Genomic DNA, 12,212 nt, shown 5'->3' with positions numbered 1-12,212 from the left:
TGGTTCACTGGGAAGCCCTGTTTGCAGAGCTTCCAGTCAGCCATTCTGTTGACAGAGAGCATGGTAGTCTGGCTGCTCTCTGTTGACAGAGCGGATTGCTCTGCTGGTCTGTTTTTGCGTGTAGAGGCACCCTGTTGACACAACTCTTTCGACAGACATCACTGTTGACAGATGCTTCTAGTGTAGACGTAGCCCAGATGAGTGAGATATGGTAGGTTTATGTTGCAGTTGTGTGGAGAACTTTTTAAAATCAGTATTTCATGTGTGTCAGATTTTCATAATGTAAATAATATAATTTGAAAGCTTTAATTCCTTTTCTCACTTGACACACAAGGCAGAGAATACACATTGACTTTCTAGGATCAAATGCTCATATTCCAAGGAAGAGTTTTACACAGTTTGTTGTTTGCTCCCAGAGACTATTAAAATAAATATATGACTTTGCTCATTTATGCTAAACTCACAAATGTACAAGACAATAAGCAAAAATGGGAAAAATGGAGGGGGAGTTTCTTCAGACCATATGGCTTATGAGTGCATGTTTTTGTTCAACTGTCGTCTTCTGCAGCAAGTCCTCAGGAACAGCTTTGCAGGTGGGCTTGTTTTGAGAGTTGATGGAAATTGTACTTGAAGATTCTGACAATGTGCAGGACATGCACCCAGTGCAAACATTTACAGGGACTGCTACCAATACTTATATTTCTTATTAACATTAATTTTCTACAAATTAAAAACAGATGCTTTTTCAGAGCAGATTGAAAGGAAACTTCTTTCTAAAGGCATCTGAGTGGTAACTACTAGATTGCGTTACTGAAATTAATCCAAACGTCTTCCTATCAAAACCACTTTACAGTGCCACAATCACATTTACTTAATGTTTTCAATTAGGTAAGAGCTTTAAACAAGATAAAGTCTTAATGTGTTAGTGTATATGGATTAACTACTCTAGACCTATCCCTAAATTCAGTGGATCTAAAGTTTCAATCCAGAACATTTCCAAAAATATTTGAACAACTGCAGGAGGCATGAGATCTGCCAGGAAGGCCAAGACAATTGCTGGGGCCATGGGCAAGTTGAGGGGAAGGTTAGCTTCGTGCACGTAAAAGGGGTGGGGCCTTGGGCAGAAGGGGTCGGGGCTGGGAGGAGTCAGCCCTTAGCACCCCCTGAAGCATGCATGCCCCCCATCTCAGAGCTACCAGGAGTGCTCTGCATGGTGCGCTGACAGCAATTTAAAGGGCCCCAGGCTTTGGCCTCCACTGCTGCTGAGATAGCAGCACTAGCCAGGAGCCTAGGACCCTTCTGAATAGCCAGATCCTAGGGCAACTGCCCTCTTTGCTCCCTTCCCTCTCCCATCAGAGGGCCTGAGATATGCGGATCAATCACCACTAATGCCCTTTTTTCCGATGACTGCAGAGGCATTAACTGGCTGTTTCACAGTGTATGGGCCCTTAGAATATGTGCTAACCATATATACTGAACTATTTGTTCAATCTTGTATTTAACTCTGATCCTTCTCAGTTTTGTTGAGGAAAATAATGTTGACATACAAAAGTCACCCAAGACTGTTTACACGCGTTCCTTTTGTTGACAGTTTGTCTCTATATCTCTAGCTCCCCCATCAACACCGGGACATCATCTGTTGCTAGGCACTGTGGGAACATGGACAGAGCATGGGGCAGCTCGAGACTGTGAAAATGTTCCATTAGAAACTGCTTTGTATAGGAGCTTCCAGCATCCTTTCACTCTGTTTTACCACCTGACAGTCTCTGCTGTGCATTCATGAGGTCGTGAGGACCTCACACAACTATAATGCACTCATCAAAATTAATGGAATGTGGAGAACTTTCGAATTTGTTTCTATTCATTTTGTTAATGTGGGGTGGGACACATTTCTTACTGCAGTGGAGAAAAGTTTTGCAGAAAAGTGCTCTGCTAAAAAGATTAACGCTATATCGACACTTGCATTCCTCTTTCGGAAGAGGAAGGCAAATGAGGCACTGATTTACATACCTTGCACTTCATTTGCATAATCTCTGTTCAGAAGACATTCTTTCCATAGGAAAAAAGCAATGTAGACATGGCTCTTTTTTGTTCCTAACTGAATGAAGCACAAGATATGTAAATCAGTGCCTCATTTGCATTTTTGATTTCCCTTATTTGCATTCCTCTTTTGAAAGAGGAATGTAAGTGTAGACATAGCCTTAATCTTTTTGGCACAGCACTTCTCTGCAAAACTTTTCTCCCCTGCAGTAAGAAACATGTCTCATCCCACATTAATAAAATAAATAACAAATTCTTCTTAAGTTCTAAAGTTCTCCACAGTCCATTAATTTTGATGAGTGCATGAAGCTATAGAAGTAAAGTACATTTGTCTTGTTCTGTGCACTGTATTTTCAATATGTAAACACAGGTTGAAGCTCATGAACTGTAAGGGTTTTAGTTGGATTTTAATTCTTTAGGTATCATTCTCCACGCCCCACCACCCCGCCTTTTATCCCTTCATTTATTTTGGGGTACATTTGTTTGAAGTCTTTTAGCTTAACTTTAGCTTGATAATCAAAATTTTTAATGCATTAGTAGTTACATTTATCCTATTATCAAAGTGCTTGATTTGGATTTCCAGTAACAAGTGTAAATTTAATTTAAAAGGCATACAACAGACTTCTGAAAAGATTTTTGTTCTAATTCCATAGAAACTAGAGGAATTTGATGAATATTCCTTTTTGTCTACATCTACACTAAAGGGTTTTGGTTGACAAAACTCAGAGTGTCTACATACAAAATGTGTTTTGTTGACAGCCTGTTGACAAAACTCGGCACTTCCACCAACAGCTTTCTGCCTCTCCACAATGAGGAATAATACCTTTGTCAACAATTTCTGTAGATAAAAAAGCCATGCAGGTGCCCTGGGAGGCCCTCTGTTGATAGCCAAGGCTTCCAGTTCACCAGGCAGCCCTGTTTGCTGAGCTTCTGGTTGTCTGTTCTGACAAGAGAGCAGCTAGACAGTCTGGCAACTCTGTTGACAGGGTGGATTGCTCTTTTGATCCACATTTGTGTATGGATATGATCTGTCAACTGAAGTTTTTCTGGAAGATCTCTTCCAACAGTAACTTCTATCGACAGATCACTGTAGTGTTGATAAAGCTTTTTGAATATACTATAATTGTGACTAAAAGGGATATTTTAAAAAGACAAGCCCAGTGTCTCACAGTTTTAATGCTGTTTTAAAAAAACTGTTAGTCATAACATGTCATGATTATGAGCAATCCTCTAAAAACTTACACAGATGACAACAAGAAGTCCTGTAGCACCTTACAGACTAACAGATTTATTGGAACATAAGCTTTTGTGGGCAAAGGCCCACATCATCAGATGCATTAGAGTGGAGATTCCAGAGACAGGTCTAATTATACAGGCTCATGAAAAGAAGGGAGTACCCATCAAGAAGAAGGCCAAAGTTGATGAGACCTATTCAGTCAGGGAGGATGTGGCCCTCTTCCAGCAGCTGATGTGGAGGTGTGAACACCAAAAGAGGAGAAACTGCTTTTGTAGTTGGCCAGCCATTCCCTGTCTTTGTTCAATCTTTGATTGATGGTGTCAAATTTGCAAATAAACTGTAGCTCTGCGCCTTCTCTTTGGAGTTTGTTTTTGAAGTTTTTTTTGTTGCAGGATGGCTACTTTTAAATCTGCTTTTCTTGACCAAAATGACTTTGTCAGCTCTGGCCTTCCTCTTGATTAATACTCCTTTCTTTTCATGAGCCTGTATAATTACACCTGCCTCTGGAATCTCCACTCCAATGCATCTGATGAAGTGGGCTTTTACCCATGAAAGCTTATGCTCGAAAAATTTTGTTAGTCTGTAAGATGCCGCAGAACTTCTTGTTGTTTTTACAGATAAAGACTATCACGGCTAACCCTCTGATATTTATGTAGATGAGTAGTTAATGGAATGAAAAGCCTTGTAAAAAGTTATTTTCTCCTCAAATGTACAATAATTGCAGTTTGATAGAGACTCTACTGTTCAGAAGTACCTTAGAGATAGAGAGAAGGTCTTCCCTTCCAAGAAAGCTTCTGGCAATATGTATGCACAGGTAATACAAGCATATGATTGCTTTTTTTAATCATTTATTACAGCCATTTCCAGAAATGTATCTCAATATCAATGCCTCTTCTAGGATTCGGCCTCAAAGTCCACCATTGCAAAACTTTACTTACAAAGCAATCCTTTAAAATAAATTTCACTTATGACGCAGAACAACTGAACTCTTACTTGGATGCTTTGGTTCAACAGCAACTCGCACAATAGGGGTGGCTTCAAAGTTCAGAGGTGTAAATGGTGGGCAGGCTGGTGAAGTTGATAAAGTTGCTGACTTCAGTATGAACTCTTGCAAACCTCCTATTCCTATAAGTACAAAACCAGAAGCTTGCATAAATAAAAAGGAAAAAGTTAACATAATAAATATTAGATACAGAGTAAGAAAGGTAGGTTTTTAAACATAGTGATACTTGCTAGAAAAAGGATGAGAACTTTTCCCTCTAATACGCCATTTTTATCCTTCAATATAAAGTTATTCTGTGATGGTTTGGTTTTGCAGAATGAAATATTTAAAGTAACTTGAAACTGTGTCACAACATCTCAGGCTAAAACACCGAAGCCTGTTGGAGAGGATGTATGGAATTTGCGCAACATTTAGGCCATGTCTACACTTGGCCAAAACTTTGAAATGGCCATGCTAATGGCCGAATTGGAGAATACTAATGAGGTGCTCAAATGAATATTCAGCGCCTCATTAGCATGCTGCTGACCACAGTACTTCAAAAGAGCCGAGTTTTGCTCACACGTGGTTCGGCTACATGGGGGGTCCTTTTTGAAATGACCCTGCAAGGCTACGTCTACACGTGAAGCCTACATCAAAGTAGCCTATTTTGATGTGGCGACATCGAAATAGGCTATTTCTATGAATAGCGTCTATACGTCCTCCAGGGCCGGCAACGTCGATGTTCAACTTCGACGTTGCACAGCCCAACATCGAAATAGGCGCAGCAAGGGAACGTCTACACGCCCAAGTAGCACACATCGAAATAGGGATGCCAGGCACAGCTGCAGACAGGGTCACCGGGCGGACTAGCGCTTCCGGGGCAACAGCAAGCCGCTCCCTTAAAGGGTCCCTCCCAGACACGCTCAGCCTGCACAGCACGCGGTCTGAGGAGCCATAGGCACACAGACCCTGGGCGACACAGTCATGGACCCCCAGCAGCAGCAGCAGCAGCAGCAGCTAGAGGTCCACCCAGCCCTCCCGGCAGGAGCAGGGCTTGCCCTGCTCCGTGCCATGCGGGAGGCAGCTGAGCACCTCCTTGCCCCAGAGGAGGAGATGTCCCCAGGGCAGCAGGGCTCAACCCCTACCCCTGCAGCAGCCCGCCCCCCCCCCCCACCCCGCCTCACACGCCGGCGGCTGTGAAGCTACCCCACCAGCACCGACCGGTGGGAGCGGCTGGTGCTTGGGGAGTGGGACAACGACCGCTGGCTCAGGAACTTCAGGATGAGCCGGCAGACATTTCTGGAGCTGTGCCAGTGGCTCACCCCCGCACTCAGGCACCAGGACACGGCCATGCGGCGTGCCCTCACAGTGCAGAAACGGGTCGGCATTGCTGTCTGGAAGCTGGCCACTCCAGACAGCTACCGATCCGTGGCCCAGCAGTTTGGTGTCGGCAAGGCCACCGTCAGGGCTGTCTTCATGGAGGTAAGCGAACCCACGGGGGGAGGGCAGGGCAGGGGGCCAGGGCAGGGCCATGCACACCCTGCTCACCCCTCATTGGTGCTGTCCCATGTGCTTTCTCTGCAGGTTGTGCGTGCCATCAACGCCATGCTCCTGCACAGGCTCGTGAGGCTGGGGGACCCAGATGCCACCATCGCGGCCTTTGCCACCCTGGGCTTCCCCAACTGCTTCGGGGCTCTGGATGGGACTCACATCCCCATCCGCACCCCGCATCACAGTGGAGGACGATACCTGAATCGAAAGGGCTACCATTCTGTCGTCCTCCAGGCCTTGGTGGACAGCCGGGGACGTTTCCAGGACATTTATGTGGGCTGGCCTGGCAGCACCCACGACGCCCGGGTTTTCCGGAACTTGGGCCTGTGCCGCCGGCTGGAGGCGGGGACCTACATCCCCCAGCGGGAGATCCCTCTGGGGGACACCACCATGCCCTTCTGCGTCATCGCAAATGCGGCCTACCCCCTCCGGCCGTGGCTCATGCACCCCTACACGGGCCATCTCTCTGCTAGCCAGGAGCGCTTCAACGAGCGCCTGAACCACGCGCGCCAGGTGGTGGAGCGCTCATTTGGCCGCCTGAAGGGACGCTGGAGATGTCTCCTGACCCGCCTGAATGCAGGCCCCAACAACATCCCCCAGATTGTGGGTGCCTGCTGCGCCCTGCACAATTTGGTCAAGAGCAAGGGGGAGACCTTTTTCCAGGGCTGGGCTGCGGAGGCCGGCAGGGCACATGTCCAGCCACCTGCTGCCCCCAGTCGGCAGGTGGACCCCGAGGGGACCCAGGTCCGGGAGGCCCTGCGGGCCCACTTTGATGAACAGGCCGCGGGGTGAACTCTGCCCAGGCCCCCTACTGCCCGCCCCTTCCTCCCCCACACTCCTGCCCCAACGCCTACACCATGGAGCACCCCACCGCACCCGCCTCCCACTTGTCCTGGACAAATGACAGCACGCACTTGTGGCTGAACGTAAACTTTTTTTTTTTCTTTCCGAACCTTTTTTTTTTAACTGTAAATAAATATTTGAACCACAAACCAAAAACTATGTACAAACATTGAACAAAAGCAATATGCACAAAAATAAAACAATACAAAGAAACAACTGTCCGCAATAATAAAAAGAAAACCAGGGAGGATAAAGGGGAGAACTATTTACATGGGGGAGACGGGGCAAACTGGGGGCCGAAAACAACAGGGTCCAACTATATACAAGGGGGGGGTGCCACGTCCCGGGCCCCTCACCCCTATAGCCCGGCACCGGGCGTTGGCGGCCGGGAGCCCTGCCACGGTCGCAGCTTGGTCCGTGGCTGGGTGGGAGCGGGCTGGACTGGAAGGTACGGTGGCCGGCGAGTGTCAGGTGGCTCCAGGGGTCCCTCGGCGCTCCGGCCCTCGCCGGTGGGTGGCGGGGCGACGGCGGACGGGACGGCAACGGGCGGACCAGCTGGTGGTGGGGCTGCAGGAGCAGGCAGGGCGGGCAATGTTGCGGCCGGCGCGGCATGGGGGCCAGGTAGTCCACCAAGCGGTTAAATGTCTCCATGTAGGCCCCCCATGCCTCCTGGCGCCAGGCCAGCGCCCGCTCCTGCAGCTGGAGGTGCTGCTCCGCGACCTCCACCTGCCAACGGTGGATGGCCAGCAGCTGGGGGTCCATCGCCGTCGGCGGTTGGTGGCGCGGGGTCCGCCGTCTAGCCCGCCATGGGGCCGGTCGGTCCTCGGCCAAGGGGCTGCCCTGGAGCGATGGTCCCGCAGGGTTCTCCGGGATGACTGACGCCTCGCCGGTGCTCTCTTCCGGTCCTTCTGATGGTGCAGGTGCAGGACACAGGAGAGGAGGGGAGGAAGAAGAATGGAGAGAGGCGTTAGTGTGGGCCCTGAGCCGTGGCCTTTGTCCCCCCAGCCCTGTGCTGCAGGTTCCCCATCCCCGTCCCCGGGAGATGCTGCTGTGATGGATGGGGTTCAGGGGTCCCCCTGCCCTGCACCCCGTCCCCTGGTGGGAGCGACTCTCACTTCACCCCGCAGGGTCTGACAGCAGGAGAGGTTTCTTAGGCCACAGATGCCCAGTTTCTGCCAGGAGTGACAGCACCAGCTGTCGGAAGAGACAGTCCTTCCAACCCATCCTGGGAAGAAGACCCCAAGGGGTGCCCCTCGGGGATGCAGCTTTCCCCCTCCTCAAGCTGGCCGCCTTCCAGCTCTCCCTTCCCCTAGCCTCTACTTGTGGGCCCCGCCCTCGCCCCCCAATTCCAAGCCAGCTCGGCTCCTCCCTCCTGTTTGTTCAGGGCAGAGGTGTCACCTGCCAGCTGTAGCCCCAGGATCCTCCTTTGCCCCTGGGAGCTATTCGGCTCTTGTTGCTCATATGTAGCCTGAGTCTCCCTTTGGCACTCCCCCCACTCCATCACATGCTGCTGCTGCAGGGTGTCCCACCCCCTCCTCCCAGGGGCCCCTCGAGTTTCCGCTCCCCCCTGGCCCGGAGATGGGGCATGGCACTGTCATGCGGGGTGGGGGCGGGCAGGGGCTGATGGATGCAGTGCTGTGAGGGCCATGGCCCTGGTGTCCTTGGGGCCATGGCCATGTGAGCATGTGGGGGGCCCTGGACACATATCTCTTACCCCCACCCCTCAAGCCCAGGGGTGTCCACCAGAGGGGGGTACCTACCTGTCGGTCCGCTCCCACGGTCTGGAGATCCCTGGGGGGCGGAGGCCCTGCTGCTGCTCCGGGATGGCAGGAGGAGGATCTGCAGCCCAGATTCTGCGGAGGAGGAGCCCCCCTCCTCCTCCTCCTCCTCCTCCTCCTGCCGCGATGTCCCAGGGGTGGCCTCCGGGGGGGGGCCCCCGGGGTGCGGGGCTTGCCTCCGGGGCGGACTCCGTCTGCAGGGCCTGCTGCGGCTCGTTGGCCGAGGTGTCAAGGGTGGCCGGAGGGGAGGAGGTGTGCCGGGAGCCCAGGATGTCCCTGAGCTCCCTGTAAAAGGGGCAAGTGACGGGTGCGGCCCCAGATCGGCTGGCCGCTTCCCGGGCCCGGGAGTAACCCTGCCGCAGCTCCTTGACCTTACTTCTGACGTGGTCAGGAGTGTGGGCAGGGTTACCCCGGGCAGCCAGGCCGTCAGCCAGCCAAGCGAACGCATCCGCGTTCCGCCTCTTGCTCCCCATTACCTGGAGCACCTCCTCCTCGCTCCAGAGCCCCAGCAGGTCCCGCAGCTCGGCCTCCGTCCAGAAGGGGCCCCGCTGCTGCTTGCCAGCCTGGCTGCCCTGGCTCCCCTTGGGGGGGTCCCCTGGGGGCACTGGGGGGGCTGCCGGCCAGCCATCGCAGCTGTGTGGGGCTGAGGGTGGTGCAGGCTGGCCGCGTGTGCAGGCTGCAGCCTGCACGTTCCCTCAGCTTCCTGCAGAGGAATATTCATTTCAGTGCCTTATTAGTATTCTCCGATTTGGCCATTAGCATGGCTATTTTGAAGTTTTCTCCTAGTGTAGACATAGCCATTGTGATAAAAGAAAAGAAACAGTAAAACTACAGAAGATGCAAATGAATAACATAGCACTGGTATAACAACCATTTTACATATTTAGTCTTGATTGCCAGGAGCACAAATTAACAAGCAGTCCAGGTACAGTATAACTGCTTCATGCCTACTGCCTTCAAATTATCAAGCAAAACCCTTGGCATATTGAGATATTGTCTACAACTCACTGGTTATAGCTGTAACAGTGACAATTTGACTTAAGTTTAAAAGCAGAAAAGACAAATAAAGGTTATATAGCTAAATAAAAATGGTTTTATGTGTTTTCTCTCAATGACAACAAATGCTCATGTTTTTAAATTAGAAACATCTCTGAAGGAAGCACAGTGTACATTAATCATGCACCTACCCGTAATAACTAAGGATTTCAGAGCAAATCTCTTGAAGTTCTAAATTTTAAGCAAGTATAAGCATACTGAATTTGATTGAGTAGGATGAGCACATGCTTCTCTTTAGAGCAGACCAGCAATGAAGCATGATCCCAGCAATACTTTTCTTGAGTCACAACACACGTACAGACATATATGTTTAATTGGTCTGATAGACATGAGGACAAGCCCAGAACAGGTTGGTTTTCACCCACACATTACCTCAAAGGCCTGCACAAGGGGGCTACTGCATCCATTAAAAAACAACCTTTCACAGAGTCAACATTTACACCATTAAGCTATTGCTACAGCTCAGAAGATTTCATTTTTTGCTCAACTGGATACACTAACTAGAAAGGTCACTATGTGGGGACAACCTGTCTCCGATTAACTGGTAGTAATAAAATATCCAAAACTTTAAAAATAGAACAGCAGATGCGATAAAGGAAAAATTTCTTCATAAACACACCCTGCATCTGATTATCTAATATTCCCTCTACTCTTTTCCATCCATGTGCATTTATTTTCCATCCACGTGTGGAATACATTTTTTTATGTGCACTGAGGCATGTGTGAATGTGCACTACCAGGAGAAGAAAAAACTAGCTGTGGGCTATCAGCTAATGAGGGAGCATGGCTATGACCTGCATACACTTCATCTCTTTGTTCAAGTATCATGATATCTGAAAAAAAAAACAAATATTGCATCTTCATCATCACCAGATACTGAGTCAACAGATGGTCAGTTTATTCTGAGCCTCTTTGGTTGATAAAGAAATTCAGTAACCCCTCGATTTTGCAGACCCTGGGAACAATGGATGTCTGCAAGCCCCCCGTTGTTCCCAAAGTCTGCTGAGGTCTGTAAAACCCTAAATCCCACCTCCCACCCACCAAAAAAGTAAGGCAACTTACCTGAGCTGCTGGAGCTGCTGCTGCGGCTGGAGGGTCCTCGCTTTCAGCCATCGTAGTCCACCATGGCTGAACCTTCCACCACATCCTGAACTGCCGCCACCACCACCAGAGCCCACCATGCACTCCTCTAACCAGGGTTGGGATGTGTCAGCACTCATGTATGTGCCCCACCCCTGGACAGAGAAGTACATGGTGGCTCCAGCAGCAGTGGCGGCTCCTCAAGGCTGCAACAGAGTCTCCAGCTGCTGCTGCGGCAGAATACCTTCAGCCACAGCGGTGCTCCAACCTGCGATGGGCTGCCTTCAATCGTGGCAGCAGGGTACCTCCAGCTGCGGCAGCACTCCAAGCCACAGCAGTATTTCAACTGTCGTCATTGTCTCCAGCTGCAGCAGGGCTCCAAGCAGTGGCAGCTCTGGCTCCAGCAGCAGTGGCTCCAGTGAATTGCTGGCGTGGTTTTTTTGCGTGGTGTTTTTTTTTTTTGTGGCGCGTGGGGGGACTGGGGATGGGAGAGCCTGGCAGGGTTGGGTGGGTGCTACAGTGAAAGTAAACCCTCGGATTTAACAGACTTTCAGGTTTCGCAGGTACCTTCCCGCTCTGTTAGCCTGTTAAATCAAGGGTTTGCTTAATGACGCACAGGGAAGTGAGCTGGTTTTTTTCCCCACAGCATGATGTAAACCAGAGGAATCAAGTTACCAAATCTGTTGTTCCATATCAAATCTATCCTCTTTGTTGATTCACAAGGGTATATAAAAAAAAATCAGGTATAAAACTCACGAGGCACAGAGTGTAAGTGTATTCTATTGACATCTGGCAACGCAGTCAAAACCTGTCAGTGTTTACATCAAAATCCCAGTCTGAAAGAGGTTTATAGCTTTGCATGCTACATTACATCATGAAGCAATTACAAGAGCCAACTCCCAACCTAGATGTGAGTTTCAATTTATGCAGTGTGGTCAATTTTAATGTAAATCTGTGCAACACCTATAAAGATAGAAGGGCTTCAGTTGTTCTGAATATCCATCAGATTTCAATAATATTTTGCTGATTTCCATATTACATTTATGTGCACCAATAAAGTGATAATGAAAACATTATTTTCTGTGCATAATATTTTACTACATCAAAATTTTGTGAAGTATATTAGTAATCCCAATTTACCACGATAGAATGCAAATAAAAGGATGATAGTAGTTACCATTTAAACAACTGCAAAGTCTATAAAGACATCTTTTCATTTCAGATATTCTAAACAATACTCAATATATTAACCACTTTCTTCTTGGACTACTATTCATATTACGGATACATTGCAACTACTTCAGAGTTATGTTGGTAGCTGGCTTTCTATTGTACAACTATTTTTGTTCAGCACGTAACATTAAAAAAGGCCCTTTTCTCCTCATAATTGTTTTCTGTGATGTGCTCATCTTGCAGAGGAACATTATAGGGCACCAAAGGGAAGACAATTTGACATGAAAAGGATAAATTGAGAGATAAGAATTTGAAAAACTATTGGTATTTCCCTTTAAAAATGTTCGCTAAATTATTTTAAATAGTCAGCTCATCATAATGAGGAATTATGCCTTTAAGAAGTTTTCTGGTAAATTTTTAAATTATTTTGTATGTTTCTCTAACCACTCTAGCCAGCAAGGTCAGGACTCTG

At 48.7% G+C, this 12,212-nt stretch overlaps 1 protein-coding gene across 3 annotated transcripts in view; it reads right to left on the bottom strand.

Moving 5' to 3' along the window:
* The window catches only part of EFL1 (elongation factor like GTPase 1), a 160,894-nt gene that overhangs the window by 43,790 nt on the left and 104,892 nt on the right, over positions 1-12,212 (bottom strand). For all 3 annotated transcript variants that reach the window (XM_075006629.1, XM_075006628.1, XM_075006627.1), the window contains one exon: positions 4,271-4,402. In XM_075006629.1, coding sequence (XP_074862730.1) covers positions 4,271-4,402 — 132 coding nt within the window. The remainder of the gene's footprint in view (positions 1-4,270; positions 4,403-12,212) is intronic.

The sequence above is a fragment of the Carettochelys insculpta genome, chromosome 12 (assembly GCF_033958435.1).
Source record: "Carettochelys insculpta isolate YL-2023 chromosome 12, ASM3395843v1, whole genome shotgun sequence".
Lineage (NCBI taxonomy): Eukaryota > Metazoa > Chordata > Testudines > Carettochelyidae > Carettochelys > Carettochelys insculpta.
The sequence above is the reverse complement of the archived record's forward strand: the minus strand, read 5'-3'. Positions and strand labels throughout refer to the sequence as shown.